This window comes from Arvicanthis niloticus, chromosome 19 (assembly GCF_011762505.2).
Source record: "Arvicanthis niloticus isolate mArvNil1 chromosome 19, mArvNil1.pat.X, whole genome shotgun sequence".
Classification (NCBI taxonomy): domain Eukaryota; kingdom Metazoa; phylum Chordata; class Mammalia; order Rodentia; family Muridae; genus Arvicanthis; species Arvicanthis niloticus.
The window spans coordinates 28,766,350-28,788,193 of NC_047676.1; the positions used below are offsets into that span (position 1 = coordinate 28,766,350).

General features: G+C 43.6%; 1 protein-coding gene across 2 annotated transcripts in view; it reads left to right on the forward strand.

Moving 5' to 3' along the window:
* The window catches only part of Slc1a3 (solute carrier family 1 member 3), a 73,518-nt gene that overhangs the window by 37,364 nt on the left and 14,310 nt on the right, over positions 1–21,844 (forward strand). Inside the window, exons 1-3 of one of the 2 annotated variants that reach the window (XM_076916115.1) lie at positions 6,788–6,808; positions 19,526–19,730; positions 21,225–21,267. In XM_076916115.1, coding sequence (XP_076772230.1) covers positions 19,528–19,730; positions 21,225–21,267 — 246 coding nt within the window. In that variant the 5' untranslated portion in view covers positions 6,788–6,808; positions 19,526–19,527. Of the gene's footprint in view, positions 1–6,787; positions 6,809–19,525; positions 19,731–21,224; positions 21,268–21,844 lie in introns of those variants that run through there. The other variant, XM_034523395.2, reaches the window with a different exon arrangement.

Here is a 21,844-nt window from a genome sequence, read left to right on the forward strand (position 1 = left end):
TCTTCCAAACAAATGTTTTTACTTTTGACATTCCATCAAGATATACTCAAATTCAGATGGACTGTTCAATGAGAGGAGTATTGCCTTTGGCATCCAAAAATCACTCCAAACACTGACCAAAAGAAAGGAGGCGGGAGACCAAATGCATCCGTGAAAGGAAAATCTTCATTGGCAAGTGAGTTCTGCCTTTCTACCCACTGTAAACTTAAGTCAGAGCCTGGTGTGGCAGCCATGCCTGTAATCCCAGGATTTGGGAGAGAAGGGCATGAAGATCGGGAGTTCAAGGCCAGGATGGATGAAACCATCCATCTTTAAAAACCAAGAAAGGAGAGAGAGAGAAAGGGAAGGAAGGAAGGAAGGAAGGAAGGAAGGAAGGAAGGAAGGAAGGAAGGAAGGAAGGAAGGACAAAGAGAAAAAAGTCAATAACTTTTCCAGTGATGGTGATTTTTATCTCCAGAAAAAAGGAGATTGGTATCCAACTGAAGGGCATTTCCTTAATAAGAATCCAGACTTCAGAGATCCGTTTCATGTTATAACTAGAGCTGGTTTTTAAAGGTAGAAGTTCTGTGATTATTATCTGTAGCCATTTCCTACATCCCAGTTTATCACAGTCACACTGTGCCATTTTATGTCAACATTGATTGGGAAAGAAAGGGCTTTGGAGCCCTGTTATCTGAATCATGGACATTTGCCTGCAGCTGCAAGTTAGAAAGGCTTCACATGACCATTTTAGTGTTTCACTTGATGGCATCACTGACTGGTTTAAGCCGACTCTTTGGTTTGTATGGGTTCACTTCTTTGAGGACCAAGCACATAGAGATGCAGGGACTAGTGTTTTGTTCTTCTGGACACTTATACATTGAGTTCCTTAAGTTTCATTGTCTCCCAGGGGGTAGGGGGTAGGGGCTTGGGAAGTCACTCAGTGGTAGCACAGTACTTGTTTAGTATGCACAGAGCCCTGGGTTCCATCCCCAGTGTGGTGGGATTATACACCCAGTACTGTGTGATAGAGGCACTTAGGATTAAAAAGAGGCATAGGAGGCAGGGCTGCAGCCTTTCTATAATTTGTTACCTGCTAAAAAGAAACGTATTTCTGTCTCCTTCAAGAATATCATTCCAACAGGTTTGTTCTAAAACAACCCGCAGCAAAGTTAAAAGGACAGGGTATAATCCGCTTGGAGAAAGTGCCCTAAAGAAAAGTCCAGATGAATGCATCTCAAAGATGTGCCAACCCTGAGACACTGACAGGATAGAACAGACCACTCTTCCTTCTCTCAGTTACTGAGAGCAATGCAGCCACTCTCTGTTCTGACTGTTGATGTGGAAGAAGCAAGACAAACTATGCAAGCTTAGGTCTTAAGGACTCTGAAATTTACTCTAATATCCCCCTAACACATTTCTTCTCCTCAGCACTTGGGTGAGATCTGCTTTTCAGAGTAGAACTCTCAGAGACTAATGAGCAGAATGCTCCTTCCCAAATCACGTTAATGTACTTAGAAGTTTCAGGAGCATTGGTATCTATTAAATAGGGTCTCACTGTGTAGTTCTAGCTAGTCTGGAACCTACTAGGTAGACTAGGCTGGCCTCAGACTCACAGCCAACCTCTGCCTCCTGAGTGCCTAGATTTAAGGCATGAGCCATCATGCCCCCCACCCCATCTCTCTCTCTCTCTCTCTCTCTCTCTCTCTCTCTCTCTCTCTCTCTCTCTCTCTCGTGTGTATGAGTGGTTTTTTTTAAAAAGAACATATGTAGAAGTCACCTATTTTAAATTTTGAAAGAAAAAAGAGAACTATAGAAAAGTTTGTTTAGAAGAAGGAAGAAGAGAAAAGAAGAGAAAGGGGAAGGAGAGGAGGAGGAAGAGGGGGAGGGGAAGGAGGAAGAGGAGGAAGAGGAGGAGGAGGAGGAGGAGGAATTCATGTTCCCAGGTCTGGTACTACTTCCTTGAGCACTATTAGATCAGAAGAGAGAGATAGGAGGAAGAGGAAAGAGAGAGAGAGAAAGAGAAAAAGAGACAGAGAGAGAGAGAGAGAGAGAGAAGAGACTTAAGAGATATTTTATGCCCTACTGCCAATTTATGCAATTGAATTTCCTTTCTTCAACCCTCCCTTCCACTCTCTCCCTCCCTTCTTCCCCCTCGCCCCCCCCCCCCCCTTCCAACAGGCAGAGAGCTTTGTAGTACTTTCCTGGAAAGATTCACTGACTTCATCTTTTAGTTAATATTGGTGGAATGTCTGCTAAAGCCGTGGCATGCAATCCACCCTAGGATGCATGAGTGTGTCAGCCTGCCGTGAAAACAGTAAGCACGACGTGGAAGTTTTCTGCTTGCCAGTTAGTTCGCCTCTCTGACAGGCATTTCTGGATGTGAAGAAAAATAGATTTTGGCATTGCAGCTCCAACTAGAGCAGGCACACGCACACACACACACACACACACACACACACACACACATACATGCTTCCCCCATCACCACCACTACCATTTGTTCACCCTCAGTACGTAGGACTACATGACCTCAAAGTTTGGGAGCTACATTTACACTACAACATAGTAGCTGGCTCTCAGTAACTTTCAAGGGGAGAAAGGTCATCTTTCTCTCTCCCAGAGCCGAGCACAATTGCTTAGAAATAGAACAATGTGTGATTAGCGTGCTCTTTTCATCCCGTGCATCAGTAACAGGTATACAGTTACAGACACAAAGCACTAGATTCACATCTTCTGTAGGCCTCTGGAGAATTCCCATAGTTCCCCACAGAGCAAGAACTGGGCCTGAATGTTCAGTGAAAGAGGAAGTAACCTGATCTAACTACGTTCACTGTATCACACATGGCTTCTTCCCAAGTCACCGTAGCATGGAAGTGCACAACGTAAGGAGCCTTTTACCAGGAAAGGCTCCTAGGAAACTTACGCACACACCTTTTCCAGACCCCAGAATAAAGTTAATACCTCCAAATGTTGACCTGAAGAAATGAATATGGATGCTCTAAGCTCTGGGAAATGTTCTAGACTAAATTGCTGAAAACTGCAAGGGGGCAGCTTTGAAAAGCGATGTGAGAATGCAGGTTGAAAGCTCTAAGATGGCCTCCTCAAGTTTCCCCACACCTCTTGATCCTGACTGAGCATGCATACGCACTCAGGAACGGTATCCCCCAACAAGTCCTTTTGTAAATATGTTTGCAGTGAGGGAGCAGCTGCCCCCAGCTGCACACTCCTCTGCATCTGCTTTCCATTCATTCACGCCCTTCTAGGTATGAGTTGGCTCATACCTAGATGCTCGCAGATGCTAGGAGTTTTGAGAGATGCTAGCCCCTCAAAGATGGGTTATTTCATGTCTCATATTTAACATTTTACCAGACTTCAGGATTTTCCTGTTCATGTTCATGTGTTCACATAAAAAAAAAACAAAAACAAAACAAAACAAAAAAAGCATTTAACTGCTGTTTCTTTCCTCGCCAGTTCTAACATATTCATTGATTCTGACAAGATCACAGCTAAATTCTTGACTCCCAGTCAAGTCTCTCTGAAAACATATGTGAACTGATCTGACTTGACACATTTAAGAGATTCAACACTCCTTCCCTTGAGGTAAGCTTCCCCAGCTGACCCCAGGAGTGTTACCACAAAACTAACTTACACCTTATTAGCTCCAAGTCCCCTTGTCTGGGTCCCCTCTCTTCTCCTGCCACATTCAAAGCCTTTCTCAACCTCACATTCTGTGAGACAGATCTGCCAAGACCGCTGTACTCCTCGGAGTGGTCAAGCTTTGAGGACACACACACTATGTTGCTTTCTGTCTATTGCCCCTACAGCTAGTATACAGTAAGTGCTCAACACATGTATCTCAAATGAGCCAAGGAGGCTTAGCTAAGAATATGGAAAATGTTAATGCCTTTTTCTTCAGCCACTTAACCTCAGAAGACTCAGAATCTGCTCCGGAGGGACTCTAAGGCCCCTCCTGGAGCTGCTGAGAAGCACACCCCAGATTGTTCAGGTACACAGAAAATGCAGTGCGGGTTGGTCTGTGCCAGTGAGAACGTTCTTATGCTGCAAAACAAGACTTAAGGCTCATCTGACTGTCAGTGATCTGATTCCTCATTCGTTAACATCCCACTCGTCTCTCTTCCACCTCCTGATTTAAAATAGTTGGCATTTATGGTCTTTTGAAAGATTGCCCACAGCATCCAGGAGACAATTTACAAAGTACTGCAACTCCCCATGGACGGTTGACATGCCACTGGGCGGCACGACCTAAAGCATTTCCTTTACTTCCCTGTCAAACCTCATATAGCTCTGGGCTTTCACTGAGCATGCTCAGTAGACAGCGTGCTCGTTCATGCTTCCTTCCTTTCCGTCCCTTACCGCGTTTGCCCTCCGCGTCTTGCCCAGCAGCAACTGCCTAGCTAAGGCTATTCATTCATTCAATATCCAACTCCTCTGGCAAGATGCTGAGTAATCAGAGTGGCAATGAGAGTAATGGAACGGCTCCCTGCTTGGGGAGGTAGACTTGGTAGGGACTTAGACTTCAAGCCGCCTTTCCTTACCTGAGTCTGGGCTAGTGTCGGTGAGAAGCAATACTCTTAAATTCTGTTTTAGCACCGTGAACACAAACTTCAAAACCCTTCTTGTCATACATAAGGTCTTTTCATACAGACATGAAGAGTCAGCCGAGAGAGCACTACTTAATTAGCCACGGCCCAGGTCCTCCTGGCAACCCCACTGGCCACTGCTGGCCAGTTCCAGAGATAGCAACATGTGTGTTTCTCCAGTGTTTTCAATTGACATGCCCCTTGAATTCTGCTCATTCCAGCTGGTGGCTGCTGCTCACTGGACATTAGAATTTTCTAAAAGAAAAAGAAAAGAAAGAAGAGAAGATGAAAGGGAGAGGAGAGGAGTTTGTCAAGAAAGCACATGATTTGGCAAGACAAGGTGTATGTTGTTGTTCTTGTTGTTGTAAATGTAACTAATTTCACCTTAGTACCCTTAAGAACAGCCTTAAGCTGACTTGTATTAGCAAAGGCCAGGAAGCTTTCATTCAGTCCTTCCTGAGACAGTAACAAATAGTGTCATTTTGTATACCAGTGAGCCTTTTGGGGTCATTGGTACTGCCTGCCAAACCAGGAGGGCCTCGGCTCTAGCTCAGCCCCAGTTTTAGGTGGCTAATTTTGGCTTTCTGATGATAGACTTGGTTTCCAAGGGTGTTTGCGGATTCCCTGGGGGTTTATGGTCTCTCTAACTCAGTTGCCCTTGCATTAAAACGAGGGCGAGATTAGGAATGTGACTCTACAGAACTGCTTGCTCCAACTTGCTCTCAGCTCTGAGGCCTATCCCCACCACTAAAAGGAAAATAAAATAAAATACTTCTAAGCAAGTTAAAGGCCACACTGTGTGGTTTACTTAAAGCGGACATTGATAACTCTCAATGGTTTTGTGAGGTTTGCTTGCAGCTGAAGGTGCTGATGTTGGACCATTTGTTATTGTCACTCAGACCATTTGAATCTCCACAGATCACTCAAATGTCCCCCTCAATCTGGTAAAACGATTTTCTTGACTACAGGCTCATTCTGATGGCATTACAGTTTCATCTGGCACAATGGCTAGTAGTTACTGAGGATAAATGCCATGCCAGCTACTGCACAGCTATCTTAGCATGTACACTAAGATACTTTTACAGAAGTTATTTCCTAAAGTTATAAGCTCAGCCTTAACTCCCCCCCCCCCAACATCTTTTAATAGCTTTTGCACTGTGTGACTTGTTTCTATCTTTTAAAACATGTTCCTTTACCACAGTGACTTTGGGTTGTGAGATTCCTGATAAAATGTGTTTTGGCTATTCTGAAGCGTGTAGAATCTTCCCTAATACCTTTCTCAGGAAGGCAGAGTTATATACAAACAGTGCCATGACCAGATGCAGTGACTCATCTGTGTAATCCCAGCAATTCAGGAGATAGACACAGAAAGACTGAGGCATGTTTCAGGCTAGCCTAGGCTACATATTGAGTTCAGGACAGTCAGGGCTACATAGCGAGACCCTGTCTCCAACAAATAAAGAAATAAACAATATCAAGAAGCAGCTACCTAGATTTTACCACAACTGGATATTTATATCTCAAGTATTTAAAGTTTCATGTTAACCTGGAACCATCCCTTGCAAAAATGCCCTGGGTGTACTTTTGCCAGAAAAACAAAACAAAACAAAACAAAACAAAAGCCATCCTGTTTCTTGTTTCATCAACAACTTGAAGACATGGGAAGCACTTACTAGTATCTCTGGCATAGGCCCCCTCCCCCCAAAGATGGTTTTCACAGCAAATGCCTGCACTCACAATGAAATCTGCCTCAATAGGCTGCAGCGCTGGACGGAGACCAACAAGGCGAAGTGCAGCCGGCGAGGGATGTACACTTCTACTTTTAGATTCAAAAGGCAGTTGCGCAATCACAGGATGGGAGCCGCTGAGCTTGGCAGCAGTCCCTGGGACTAAAAGCTTAATACGAACCAACAGTAGGAAGTGATGGCTAAAAAGGATGAATATAGCTGTGTGCTTCCTCAGTAGAAATATTAATAGTTCACTCTACTCCGCGGTGGTCACACTGAGTTGGGAGTAACGCGCCGGATTCCAAACGCATTCAGTGGGGACTTTGACAGAGCAGAGTAGCTATTAAGAGGGTATTGAATCCAGTCCAAGATACATTTATGGGGCTCCTGTTTCCGAGCCGGCAATGTGCTAACTAGTGCAGGCAATAACGCTGGGAAGACTCATTGCTGGTCTCTAACCTCAAGGACTTGGGAATATAAAGGGAGAGAGCCAGACAGGTAGGCACATGACTGTAAAACAAAGCAGACTGGAAAAGCAAGGAGCACAAAGAATGTGCTGTGGGAATTTAGGGGCCTGGGGGGGGGGGGGGGCTCTGTAGGATTTGTACAGGAAATGAGGAAGCCTTGGAAGCAAAGATGCAGAGACAGGAAAACTCAAAGGCATTGCTGAGGAATACTGAGCAGTCTAGGTTGGCTGGAAAAGCAGGGTAAGCCCTAGCAGGGAAGTGACCTGTGAAAAGCTTAGGGACAGAGCGTGAGGACACTGGCGGCGGGGGTGGGGTGGGGTGGGTGGGGTTGAGGGGGTGGGAAAGGCATTGCAGTCAAGGAGCCTTGGGAAGTGGTGACACTCAACGACCCTTAGTGAAGGGTGTTTAGTCAAGAGGAAAGATGGCCACATTCACCTGGTGGACGTGGGTCAGATTGACTCTAGCTGCTTGCAGAAGCAAAAATGTGTCTCAGAAGGTTTCAGGTGTTCCTCAGCACTGGCTTGGTGTTGTTTTGTTTGTTTTTAATCAAAATTGAAGGACTATTTCGGAGCTGGTGAGTTGGTAGCCACCACAGACAGGCAAGCCTTTCACCTGAGATGCTTCATGATGAACTAATGCATGAATAAGTAAAAAGATCCTTCCAGTGATGAACACCACCCTAGAAAGAGAAAGATACTATTTTTTTGTTTTGTTTTGTTTTGTTTTTTTTGTTTTTCGAGACAGGGTTTCTCTGTGTAGCCCTGGCTGTCCTGGAACTCACTCTGTAGACCAGGCTGGTCTTGAACTCAGAAATCCACCTGCCTCTGCCTCCAAGTGCTGGGATTAAAGGCGTGCGACACCACCGCCCATCGAGAAAGATACTATTGATATAGCTTTGCCACTTCAACTCAATTCATTATTGTAGTGGGCCAGCCACAGCCCCCACTCATTCATTTACAGTCCATGTTTGCATTTTGTTTCCCTTTACCTTGCTTGTAAGCCCCATATTCCTTCTTAACAATGGTACCCTCCCCCAATGCATTTCCGGTGGCTACCTCAACATCCACCCTATTCCTACATTCAGAGCTAAGTTAATTTTTTCTACCAACCAGCCCCATACATTATCACTGTCAAGTCAACCAAATGTCACTTCTATGTCTTTTCTTTCTAGATACCTGGTCTATTGGTAATTATTAAATGTAGTTTATTAAGGCATGTTTAAAGCCAGCCTATGTTACATAGTGAGTTCAGGAGAGCCAGGGTTACATAGTGATCTTGGATCAATACTAGAATCCCTGGTCCATCAGTAATAAATATAGTGTAATGTAAGAAACGGTCCAACTTTCTCAGATAAGTTTTTTGGAAATCCTAATCACCCCATGAAAAGCCTTTAAAATAGGAAAGCAGCAGGCAGACAGGATGCTACAGAGCTCAAGCAGCCAGCCGGCATAGAAGTAGCTTCCCTCTGTAGAAGCATGAAGTTGAAAACGGATTGGCCAATGCTTGAAGAACAAATCAGGAAATGTCAACCCATTGTTGCCCTTGTGCCTAGGGCAAAACCACAGCTTTTCCTGTTACAAGGGGGGAAACGGTCATACTGCACCAAAGACAGATGGGAAAGGCTGACTGGCTCCAGACCTGAGGGCTATTTTACATGTGACTGATATTGCTTTATTGTTTGGCTAAGGTAGCTGGGAGAATATAATCTCTGAGTCCCTGGGTGTGTTGATTCCTTTATAGATTAGATATGAACAATCAATGAGGTTTTTAAATGCTGAGAAAGCTAATCAGAACCAAAAGGGAGTTGTGCCGGCCACAGCCAAGAAGTAACAACGAGATAAAGGCGCCCACTGAACTTTCCCTCCTCTGCATTCCTTGTTCCTCTACTTTTCAGTATCACAATCTGTTTTTTCGCTTTTCTCTCTTTCTGTCAGTGAGTCAACTCTCTTTTCTCCACTCACTCTTTTTTCCTCCCCTCTCCAGCCCTACCTAACTCTATCCCCCAAAGACTCAATTTCCACATTCCAACTAATCAGAAAGTGGACTTGAATTTAGCTTTTAAATGTATTCTTTTAAAGAGTAAATGTGATTCTTATTTAATTTAGGAGATGTTAAGGTTCAAACCCAGGACAAGAGGGTGTAGACACATCAAAGTAGACTTGGCCTCCAGGTTCTCCCAGCATCCCTCAGTGCCTACTTGTTACAGAGAAGAGCCGTGGGTGTTGCAAGGGGAATTCCATAGTAATCCATCGGCAGCCATGACTGCAACATCTGGAGTTCATCATAACTGTAGATCAGGTATGCAGGAAGCAGTTCTCCAGGACGCATGAGGTAGTGGTTGTGTAGCAGGGGAGGCACCCTTTGAGGCAGGTTTGAGGTGCTTTGCCTGAGGTCACCAAGGCTGTGGCTCTGGCACTGATGCTGGGTACACTCACAGTGGTCCCACGCAGGCATAGGCTGCTCACTGTGCTTATGTTCCCAAGCAGGGTGACTCCTGAAGACCTGGCTTTTCTATCCACCAAATTTTATTCTAGAGTTTTCCTCTGCAGCTGCTTCTTCTCCCCACCTTATCTAACCATCCGTCTCTCCTCACCTACTCAGTGACTGTCCCTCTCACCCAAGTTCTGGAATCAAATAAATGAAAAGGAGAAGTAAAAATAAAGGACAGGACATAACTGCTCCTAAGGATGGTGGAGGAGGGAGTTTATTGTAGATTAGTGGGAGAGCATAGCCAGAGACAGGCACATCTGGGAGAGACCAATAGCCAGAGACAGGCACATCTGGGAGAGACCATATGGGGAGATTGGGAAGGGAAAGGAGAGAGGAGAAACAAACACAGCAACCAGGAGGTCAAAGGTACAAAAAGGGGTAAGTAACCAAAATGTCTGGATTATTTAGGTAAGAGACTTTAGGTGGAGGGCAGCCCAGTCCCTAGGCTGGAGAGTTCGTGGAGAATGGGGTATGCTAGCCATACTCTGTAACAGGTAAGGACTGAGGGATGCAGGGAGAACCTGGAGACAAGTCCACTTTTATATGTTAAGTAGGAACCTCAGCTGCTTGCCCTGGACTTGAAACTTAACAGGAAATAGGTGAGCAAGGTTTATTCGGATTGGGTTTTTTTTTTTTTTTTTTTTTTTTTTTTTTTTTTGCATCTTTTAAAAGTTCCTAATTTCATGCTTAGGCTATGAACTCAAAGCTCAGGCCCATCCCAAATTTGGTTCTGGTTCCAGAATCTTGGCATGCCTTTTGACCCTAGAAGGTGTCCACTGGATTGGGCCTGCACTTTATCCTGCCTCGGCTGATCTAGGAAGCTAGGTCAAATTGGTTTTCAGCATTGATGCTGTTTTCAATTTCTATAGGGCTTTTATTGAAGTTCCTTTTCTTCTGTAAGGGACAAGCCTTGCGTGGGAAGAAAAGGCACACACATCCCCCTTGAAGTCTGACATGTTCTGCACTGCACTACAGACATCCTTTGGTTAACTTTGGGCAAGTGGAGCCAAGTTGCAGAATCCGATCACGGCCATTCAGTATTCTGTCAGTTAGGAGACACAGTGTCGTGGTCATCTTCATAAGAAAGGCACGCAGGAAGCTCTATTCCATAGCAGGAAACAACCCAACTGTAAAGAGGGCTGTTTTGGAAATTACAAACTACTCATCCAGTGGTTGGTTGCTAGTTGTGATTTGGGAGGGGGAAAAGACAGAGGAGGTCCTCAGCTGGGGCCCTGGCCCTCAAAGAACTTCCTCTCATTAACCCAAAGCTATTGACCGCCTCCTCCGCAGGCTCCCTCTATTAGTGAATTCGCCTACTTTCCCACTGTTAGAATTGGTGGTGCCACTGGATACCTACCCTGCAGGGGAAGGCACGTCTTCCCACAAGACAGGATTATTTTCAAAGGCAGCTCTACAGGTATGATCAAGAGTCTCTGGTCACCCTACTGTCCCCTCTACCCAACACACACTTGTCTTTTTCCTGCTATTTTTCCATGGCCCTGGGTTTTCTAAATCTTGGCAGGAAGACAGTGATCCCTTTGTGCTAGCCTGTTACAGTGAGGTAACCAAAGAAAGGGTCTTGGTCTGAGGCCGTCAGCTGTTACTAATCACTATTCCCCTGCCTGTCGCGGGTCCACTCGCCTCTCCCTTTGCTCTGCTTAGCACACATAAAGAAGATGAATTACTCTCTGGTTCCTCTTCAAAAAAGCATATTGTGTGGTACATTCCAATACTGTGAGCAAAGGATGGGCTAAAGTGAAGGGTAAATGGGTATCTAAATCACCTCACAGGGGGTCTCGCACCCGCAGCTGGGAGCCTCTGAGAGAAGAATTTCAGAGTTGCCCCCTGTGACCATTTCCGGTGACCTTGCTAAGAGTGACAGGAAGTCCCTGGGGTAGGCTCCAGAGTAAACAGCATCACCAGAATTACAGGGCTGGATTAAGACCAGAGTGGAGAGAGAGAAAGCGTGGTCTCTCAGGGATCTCACTGCCTGAATAGCTGAGAGGGCACTTCCAACCTAAGGTTAAGCCAATAGACACTTTGGCCCTAATATCAGAGGTAGCAATGGTGGGCCTCAGTTTCCCCTCCCTGCTTCTTTCTATGTAAGTTAAAAAACAAAACCAGACAATCCCACCACAGCAATACCTGGAGAAAAAGCAAAAGGACTGTCTGCTCAGTCCTCACAGTCTGAGGAGAAAAGTGGTTTATTTGTTTTTGTTTTTGTTTTTTCTGCCACTAATAATATTGTCTGCTCCACTGATTTTTTTCATTGACCAATCTTTCAAAAAGAGTGTTTCTCGTTTACTTTTCTGCACTCAATTTTCTAAGGAACGCTGTCTTAACAAATTTTAAGGACCAAATTTTTTTTAAAAAAAAATTATTTTCCCTATAAATTATATGCCATCACAAGCAACAAAGTATTATTTGCCTATTGTCTTCAAGTGTATAACCTCAGAGCTAAAAGACATTCCAGAATAACAAAGTGACAGGTACTTAGATACGATCAGCCATCATTAGGATGGAAATTTTGGCTGGCATGAAAATACTTGTAATTGGGCTGGCAGAGAAAGCTACAAAGTCTTTGTCGGCCTTTGTGGAGATGATTTAACTTCATGAATGGCTCAAAGCCCATGGTCTCAGGAGGCTGAGAGAGAAGGGTTGTCGTGACTGCGAGCCAACTTGGGCTCCATGGTCTGTTCTGGGTCAGCTATAGCTACATATTAAGACCCTGTCTCAGAGGGGGATATGAGGGGAGAGAGAGAGAGAGAGAGAGAGAGAGAGAGAGAGAGAGAGAATGAATACATTCTGGGAGTGGAAATGACTTATTAAGAAAGAAAGCTTAGAGCAAGTATAGACCCCAGAATGCACTTTAAAAGCTGGCAATGGGATACACTCTGTGTTGGCCATTTACTCCTGGGTATGAGGCCTGTCCTGGAGTAGCTCTTGTCTAGTTTGAACTCATGCAGGTCTAGTGCACGTCGTCATAGTCTCTGTGAGTCTATACGTGCATTACTAGTCCTATTGTGACTGGAAGATTCTGTTTCACTGGGGTTATTCATCACCTCTGGGTCCTAAGGTTCTTCTGCCTTCTCTTTCACATCAACCCCTGAACCCTGAGGAGGAGGCTGAGTACTCTGAAGACTCTTAAATTCCTGCACATTGTCTAGCTGTGAGTCTCTGTGTTAATTCATATCTACTGCAAGAAGAAGCTTCTCTGATGAGGGTTGATCAAGGCACTGGTTTATGGTGTAACAACAATGTGTTGTTAGGACTCATCTCATTGCTATACTTACCCACCAGGATAACAGTAGGAGGTTTTCCCCTATGACCTATCCCATCTCAGGTTCTTGGCTACTTTAATGTTCTCAGGAGTCCATCTCGTGCAGTGGACCTTAGATACAATCAAAAGGTGCTTGGGTACTTTGTCTTGTTTTGGTATTGTTGGTTTTGTTTTTTTTTTTTTTTTAAGTTAGTTTTCATTTGCAGGGGGTTGTTTTTGCTGAGAGAGACAGAAAATAAATGTAAAGTTGGGTAGGTGGAAAGGATCTGGAAGGAGTTAGGAAAAGGAAAGAATATGATCAAAATATATTATACAGAAATTAAAATTTTAATTGAAAAACCCTACAATTATATATATTTGTAACCTAAGCACTATGAGGGTGAGGTCAAAGAAAATCACTGGGCTTACTGGCACCAATGTAGCCCAAAAACCTCACGAGCTCCAGGTTCCTTGAGAGACCCTGTCTCAGGGATTAGGTCAAAGAGCAACAAATGAGGACACCTGAATCTCTCCTTTAGACTCCACACACCGGCAACACCCCCCAACACACACATGCATACATAGACGAACACAAAAATGCACACATACATGCATGCATACATCACACAGAAGAAATGACATTCTTTCTAGAAAATTCCATGAAGTGAAGTTTTTCTGAAGACCTTTCCCTTATCATAATTTCTATAAGATTTCTGTTTAGATGAATTGACCAGACACTGGAAACCCAAACCCTATTCCCTTGGCCTCTTCTCATGAAAACAAACTAGTTCTTAGGTCCCTGAAACAGGCCAGAGTCACAGGCAGTGAAGGGAAGACCACAGTATATGGTTCCTTTTTTTAAAGCCTTGCTGTCAGCTGAGTGGGGATATAACCAGTGCTTGTAAATCTGAACCTCGATGACAAATTCATCCTACAGTATGGCTGGCACATCCGTATTTGTGTCTGGGAAGCTGAAGACAACTCCAGCAAATATTGCTCATCTTTACCACGTGTGATATATTCTAGTATTTTCTGTGCTAGTTTCTTCTGTTAGTTGATTAAACAAACAAACAAAAAAAAAGTCATGACCAACTAAATCAACTTCAAAACCTGAGAAATAAGGGCCTCTTCTTTAGAACTCACCTTTCTCTGTCTACTTTTGTTGTTTGTTTGTTTGCTTATTAATTTAGTCACTTTTCTGTCAAAGTCTTAAAGATAGAACAATAGCCATTACCCATGTGTGCTGGCTGGTTTTGTGTGTCAACTTGACACAAGCTGGAGTTATCACAGAGAAAGGAGCCTCCCTTGAGGAAACGCCTCCATGAGATCCAGCTGTAAGGCATTTTCTCTATTAGTGATCATAGGTGGGAGGGCCCATTGTGGGTGGTGCCATCCCTGGACTGGTACTCTTAAGTTCTATAAGTTCTTAAGTTCTAAAACAGGCTGAGCAAGGCAGGGGAAGCAAGTCAGTAACAGCCCTCCATGGCCTCTGCATCAGCTCCTACTTCCTGACCTGCTTGAATTCCAGTCTTGATTTCCTTTGGTGATGAACAGCAATGTGGAAGTATAAGCTGAATAAACCCTTTCCTCCACAACCTATTTCTTGGTCATGATGTTTTGTGCAGGAATACAAACCCTGACTAAGACACCGTGTGTACCCACCTGAAAGAATGGAATATACTAGCAAGCAGAGAAACTAAGACAGGCATGTACAGATGTGGCCCAGCTGCAGCTCTGGCTTGCCTTAGACTTTCTATTTGAGATGCCCAGGCTGACCTTGAACTTGCATTCCTGAGCTTCTGAGCAGCTAGATTGTACAGTACCAGTTCCAGTATGACACACGAATTCTTTACCATTAATTTGAAACCTGTCTGTTAAAGATTTCCTCGAAGGTAAATAGAATCATAGAACTTGGCATTTTCTTTACTGTCTAATCTATAAAGAGCCAGAAGAAAATAGTGTGATACAAAAGATGTTTGCATAGTTGTAGTCAGGGATTTAAAATGACTTGCTGGGTGATCACTCCCTACGTCCTTTATGAGCTTTGGGCCTCCTGGTTCCAACCCCTTTGTAGGTGACTGTTTGCCCAGCACTCAGCAGTAAGTAGCTGTTCAACATACCAGGACTTATTTTTCTATCCACGATAGAAATAGGAAATAAACTATATCTTTAGAGTTTAATTTTCTTGTCTTTAGGAATCACATAACCTTGTATTCCCATGATCACGGTACGTGTTCATCCTTGAGTTCTCTGCTGTAAATTTGCCCATCTTGTAATTCTAGGAGGGCTGGAAACAGGCGGCTTTCATTAGATGAGTGTTTGAGAGTGCATTGTGGACAAGGAGCACATCTGAAAAACGCAGCACCGAAGCAGAAGCAGAGCGATTGTCTTGAATCAGCATCTGCCGCCACCCTTTTCTATCCCCTCCTGGGCCTGGTCCAGAGCTCTTGGTAGAACAAGGAAGCATCATGAGGCTACGCAGAAAGACAATTCAAAACAGAAGGTTGCTTTGAATTTCTTGTTCCAAAACCAGAGACAGGGACTGTGAGGGAAAGCAGACTGAGGCATGTGCATCTGAAAGGCATACATTTTTTAGCAGATGGGAGAGTGGAATCCATGAAAATGATGGAATATCGGGAGCTTGGCGTTATTTACATTCCCCTTTAACTGAAGACATATTTCATTTATCCAAGTCATAGAGAGCATCATATCAAAAAAATTTAATTTACAATTCAGAGTTCCACATAGTAGGCAGGAAATTCTCTCTCTCTTCCCTCTCTAAAATATCTCATGAATTTTGGTGCATGTTTGCCAGATAAACTGATTACTAAAAGACTTTCTTCATAAGTAAAGCAGTTATTCTATATTTGCTTCGAGAAGTTTGCTTCATATCTCCAAGTGACTACCACCTCAGACACACAGGCGTTCGTAGCAATTTTTAAATCTTTGATATTCTAGAACCCGCCCTATTGTATCTCTCTCTGTTCAGTACTTAACTCTTAAATATATCAAAGGTTTTCAGACATAGTTACTCGCATGATGATTGGTTATTGATAAATAGATTTTTTTTTTCTTCAGAAGCAAAATCTGCTCACAGTCAGAAAAGTCAATCACCCTCCACCCTCCATTACAGCAGGCCCACCTACTCTGGGCTACTGTCCCAGGAGTGGAGGGAGGTTAGCACTGCCGGATCACCTCTCTAGTTATTTCTCTCAGTGACAAGGAGTACTCAGCTTGGTCCTTGGGTAGATCTAAGTCATGTAGAGAAACAGAGGCCTTCTATAATGACAACCCTATTGTAGCATCCTCCTCAAGCCAAGGACTATAGATCTCATCTCAACACACGAAGACTAGAAAACGTCAACATGGGTAACAAGCAAGCGTTATGTGAGCAACTCCCAAAAGGATGTAAGACGGGAAGACGGTCTTTCAGAAGCATGGTTCTGATCTTGTCACTGAGGTTTATTAGCTGCAAAACATAGGGCAACTTACTTGCTTCTCTGGGTTCTCGTTTCTTTACCTACAAAACAATATCGATGAGATCTGATATCTGCATTATGCCCTGTCACGGAGTTAAGTGAATATATACCATTAGGACTTTGTGAATGGGCCCGTGGATAAACATAAAGGTTAATTCAAATTATACAAAATGTACAGGCATAGTGTTGTGCCTGGAAGAGCTACCGGGGGTACTTTAGCAAGAACACAATAGAGGATTTCTTTGGATTCCAGGATTCTGGTAGTGGGGCTTTTTTTTTAATAAAGATGTTTGCGATGTCAATGAGGAAAAAGAAACCAATGAGCTCACTCTCTTAACAACTCTCTCTGGAATGTGTTTTTCAGACATATTAAGCCAAATACGCATACGGCTCCCGTGACACACCCCACACCCAAGTGACTTCCCATCTCCCCACCGCCTCAATGACCTTTTTCTCCCCTCTATTTTAAACTAAATGACAAGGATCTAGGTAAACTTTTCCTCTTTAAACACTTGGGACATTCCTGCCAAAGTCCCCCTTCCTACAAAGTGATTTAGCGCCTTAACCTTGCCTCAGACCCTCTTTATGTGTGTTTAGTCTCGGCTGTAGAACCTGGTCTCTCATATTTCATCACATTGGGGAGAGAGGATGGTTACCAGAGTTCAGGTGTGGGACAGGAAGAACAATCCCTGCTCACTCGAGGTTTTGTCTTCTAGAATTCTCCTATCGTTTCTGGGGTCCCGCTAGTTTCCAGGCTATTGTGTGAGGAACGACTTGTACACCTCACCCTGCTGTTTCCTGGCAACAACAAACACATGACCTTGTTCTTGATGGGGTCTTTAGTTTTACAAGCTGGAGTACGCCAGGAATAGGAGTGAGCAAGTGGTCCTGTGGGAACATCAGACTCTCCTTAGGAGAAGGACTTCCCTGGAGAATTGGTTAGTGAAAGCGTCTTCTTTAGCTAAAACAATAGCAGCTCATTTTCTTTCAGAACTAAAGGGCCAATATTCAGAAGTGTGGTGCTCATTTTGTGTTCATTGCTAAGAAAATGCCTGCAGATGGTTGTCTTCATGATTTCAGAAAGCATGAAAAGATATTTTTTATGTTGGTTTTCATTCAAAACATTAAAAAAAAAAAAACCCTATAAATCATTTCCTGAAGATTCTGTCCCTTCACTGTGGGTACTATGATAACATTCCTCTCCCTCTGGCCAGGGTGGGGGAAGGGTGTGGAATCCTCCTCCTCTGTCTGCAACTTTAAATTCCGTTGCTATCTTGACCACCAGTGTTCTCTCTAAATAGTTATAGGTTGACAGTCATGGGCAGAAGCATCAGAGAAGACATCTGAGAAGGACCACAGGATAGGAGGCAAAGGAAAAGAAAGCCTCCTCCTGGAGGAAGAAAATCCTGCTGCCTGGTACCTCCCAGCCCAGATAGCAACTCTTGCACTTATACCCCTCACCAAGCAGACAGGGAAAGAGCCAGAAGGCTGATACAGCACAGTGCTGTCAAGCCAGGCAATCCTGATAGAGCATGGGCCTCCTCACGGAGCTATCATTGCAATCACAGCCAAGTCAAGATATTTTGGCTCATGAATCAGACCTGAGAGTGACAATGGGGATGAAACACTTCCTCTGAGAACAGATCAGCCCAATTGTAACTGGTTGAAGCTCTGAGCGGTGCCATCTCAGTAAATGGATACTGATCCAACCCTGGGTTTCGAAGATAAGAGGTCAAGTTCATACACTAAATGAAGCAAGTCAGCCTCCTCTGTGAGAGCTGCTGTAGGTCATCTCGGGGCAACATGTTTACCAAACTTAATTACATACCGTCTAAGTTTGAGTCCCCAGTCCATTCTACTTGCTAGTCACTAAAATCTTGGACTTTAGGTGCTATTAAGTAAGTGCTTATGAAAATTATAAATGATATAACTAGAATATGATTGGAATTATAAGTTGAAAGTCATAACTTTAATCCCTCCTTCAATACCTTTATATCAACATTTTTAGGCAAATCTAATCACTTAAAAATCATAAATACTTTTTCCAGTATTTATCCTAAATATGTTTGTATAAATATGGACACTGATATCTGTTGTTGAAATATATTAATGGGTCTGGAGAGTTGGCTCAGTAGTTAAGAGCATCGGCTGCTCTTCCAAAAGACCCAGGTTCAATTCCCAGCAGCTCACAGTGGTCTAGAACTCTGGCTCCAGTGAGTTCACCACCCTCACATAGACATAATATGCAGCTATACATATATGCACATAAAATAAAAAATAAATCACCTAAAAAAGAAATATACTGTTATCTTTTAGTACCTTTATAAAGGTACAACTTAAATAGTTAGCCATGGGGCTAGACAGATGGGTCAGCACTTAAGAATGCTTTCTGGTCTTTCAGAGGACCCAAGTTCAATTCCCACCACCCACACTGGGCAGCTTACAACTGCCTGTAAATCTAGGTCCTGGGAATCTGATACCCTCTTCTGGAATCTGTGAGCATTTATACACACACACACAAACACACACGTACACATGCACATAAGTAAAAATAAATATTAAAAAACAGTAAATAAAACAATCAGATGAGATTATATAGTAATTATATTTTAGTATTGTAGTAGAATTTCAGAGGATAAAGGAAGGAAGTGGAGAGACAGCTGCGCAGACAGGAGATGCCATCTTGTTATGGCTGAGTTAGTCTGCTGAGGGTTTCTTTCCCACTGTTTTACAGACTGACAAACCCTGAGGTATATCCCATTAGCGTACACCACTGGGAGCCCTTAAAAACCAAACATCCTTTTTCACCTCAATTAACACTTAGAGTTTAGACACTGAATATGTCTTGAAGACAGGGAGAACCATTTTTTAACCTGTCATGAAATGGCCTGTGTGTCAGGAAAGAAGACAAGATACAAAAATGAGAACTACACACACACACACACACACACACACACACACACACACCATCATCATCATCATTTCAACTTTATTAATGAGATCAAATAAAAGAGCAAAGAAGCAATATAAGAACTTTAGCTTTTAGGACCCAAATGTTTACCTGAAGTTCAAACTGATGACAGATTGGCAAGTGCTTGAAATGAAACCAAATGTTATAGAAGAGATAGGTACCCAGAAGACTACATGAAACACATATAAAATAGTAACTCTTCACAAGGTAAACTTAGCCTATCCTGAGGGAAATAAGTTTAAGAAACTCTGTATGCCTATTCACACAAACGCACACTGCTTACTCATATAGTAGGTTTCCCAAGTAAAAATAATTGAGGGAAGAAACCAATTGCACCTCAAGTTTTTGGGAAGCTGGTGTTACTTAGCCACATGAAATCAACTCCTGGAGTAAACATGAGTGATCACCTAGTCACTGACAGACTCTCACAGAAGGTATTTCTGGGCGGGATGAGGAAAGCGAGGGTAGGAGGAAGTGCTGATCCCATTGTCTTCCACTGGAGAATCCCTTGGACTGACTTCCTGAAAACCTTCTGTTTGCCTTCCCCAGGAATGGCGGCCCTAGATAGTAAGGCATCCGGGAAGATGGGGATGCGAGCCGTAATCTATTACATGACCACCACCATCATTGCTGTGGTGATTGGCATAATCATTGTCATCATCATCCACCCCGGAAAGGGCACAAAGGAAAACATGTACAGAGAAGGTAAAGTCGTGCAGGTGACTGCGGCAGATGCCTTCCTGGATTTGATCAGGTATGTCCTTGAAAACCATCTCTAGGGTGTATACTCTGACAGCCCAATCCCTCTTAAATTTCGGGAAGCCAACCAAACGTTCAGAGTGCTTTGACAGAACCAGCCTCGTCAGGCTTTAAATAGAAGTCACATCTCTCCTTTCTTCGAGCAGAAACTGATATTGGGTAGATGTCTTCCGATCCCACGTAAATGATGTGAGATGAAGAAGAAGTGGCTGATCTGGAGAGCCCTGCTGTAGGCTTCAAAACCCTCGGCACTAAGTTCTCTCCACTGTGCACTTCACCCTGGAATAATTGGATAATTCTTTTTTTAAAATATTTATTTATTTTATTTTATGTATATGTGTGTGCACTGTCACTGTCTTCAAACACACCCGAAGAGGGCATCAGATCCCACTACAGATGGTTGTGAGCCACCATGTGGTTGCTAGGAATTGAACTCAGGACCTCTGGAAAGCAGTCAGTGCTTTTAACCACAGAGCCATCTCTCCAGCCCCAATTGAATAATTCTTAATGTTTTTTTTTTCCCAAGTCTTACTCTGTAAAGCCAGTTTCTAGCAAAGTGTGACCTGTTCCTTAGACTCCCAATTTACAATGAGTAGTCTGTATCGTTGTTGTCCATTGCAAACAACAGCATGGCTCAGCAGGGACTTCAGTGTTCAACTGACCACTCCTGACTAATGCTCCTTCTTTTATACTATTTGCAAAGGAAGTAGCAGGCAGGCTAGTAGTGAGACATTGAAGGATGCTCTTCAGTAGTGTTTTATAAACAACTAGAGATTGATTACAATTGAGTCTTATCTATCACTTGCCATGAAGTTGATGATCATCAATGGAAGCCCAAGTTTGAGCTGGGCGTTTTCCTGAATTCACTCCACACTCGCCCTTGCATCAGTCAGCACCTAGCAAGACTCGCACAACATCTTCAAGAGGAACTTTGAAAGTCAGCATGCGTTGCAAACTATAATCTCAGAACTGGGTGACCATAGCAGGCAAATCATGAGTTCGAGGCCTGCCTCAGCCAGGCTACCTAGCAAGACCCTGTCTTTAAAACAGAGTCTGGGAGGCTTCAAGGTCTCATGAGACAAGTAGGAATCTGTTTTGTCATCAACCCTGTCTGTGAAGGGACACGGGAAGGAACTATTAGTGGAGCCCAGAAAGAGCTGCAGCTATGGGAAGCAGGCCTCAGGGTCAGCGCTCTAACTACAACCAGAGGGAAAGCTGTCAATCAAACTGAACCAGGTTGCTGATGGGATATGTATATGGACTTTTTATTTCTCACTACTGTGTAAGCTTCCCTGGAAAACTATGAATTGCATGGACCGTACCTAGGAACCACCACCGTCTCCAGCTTCAAGTCACAGTTTCTGTTTTTGCATTTGCTACTTGATTCAATGCATTCCTTACCTTAGACACACGTGAAACAGTATAACAGTATTTGAGGGACAACATTCTGTTGGGAAAGCTTTGCGAATGACTGCTGTTTTCTTTGCAGGAACATGTTCCCTCCCAATCTGGTAGAAGCTTGCTTTAAACAGGTAAATACTGTCCAGCTACCAAGTCAACTTTTAAATTCTTCATGGGAAATTAGAAAGATGGCTCAATGGTAAAGAAAAAAAAAAAAAAAAAAAAAAAAAAGTTCTGTCAGCTCTTCCAGAAGACCCCAGCTAGGTTCCCAGCGCCTGTGTCCAGTGGTTCACAACCCCCAGGAACTTCAGCTCCAGTAGATCTAACACCTCTGGCTTCTACAGGCATCTGCATTCACGTGCACATACCCACACTCAGAACACTCTTCTTGGATGTAGCAAACCAGTAGGGCCCTCCTCTCCTATCTTCTCATTTCTCTGCAGTAAGAAATACTTCTCTGGCCAACCAGAGAAGTATGGAAAGCACCAGGATTAACTGAGAAACTTTGGTGACAGTGGTCCTTTGCTTGTATTAAAGGTGGCCTACTTGCCAGGCACATTCATCTTGCAGACAACATTGGGTCTATTGGGTTATTTTAAAGTGGATTAATTGGGAGGCCCTCTCTTTCTTCCCCTCCTTATGTTCCCATGCAAAAATGCACCAAAGCAAGCCAATTCGAATATGAATAAATACATTAACGACCTGCTT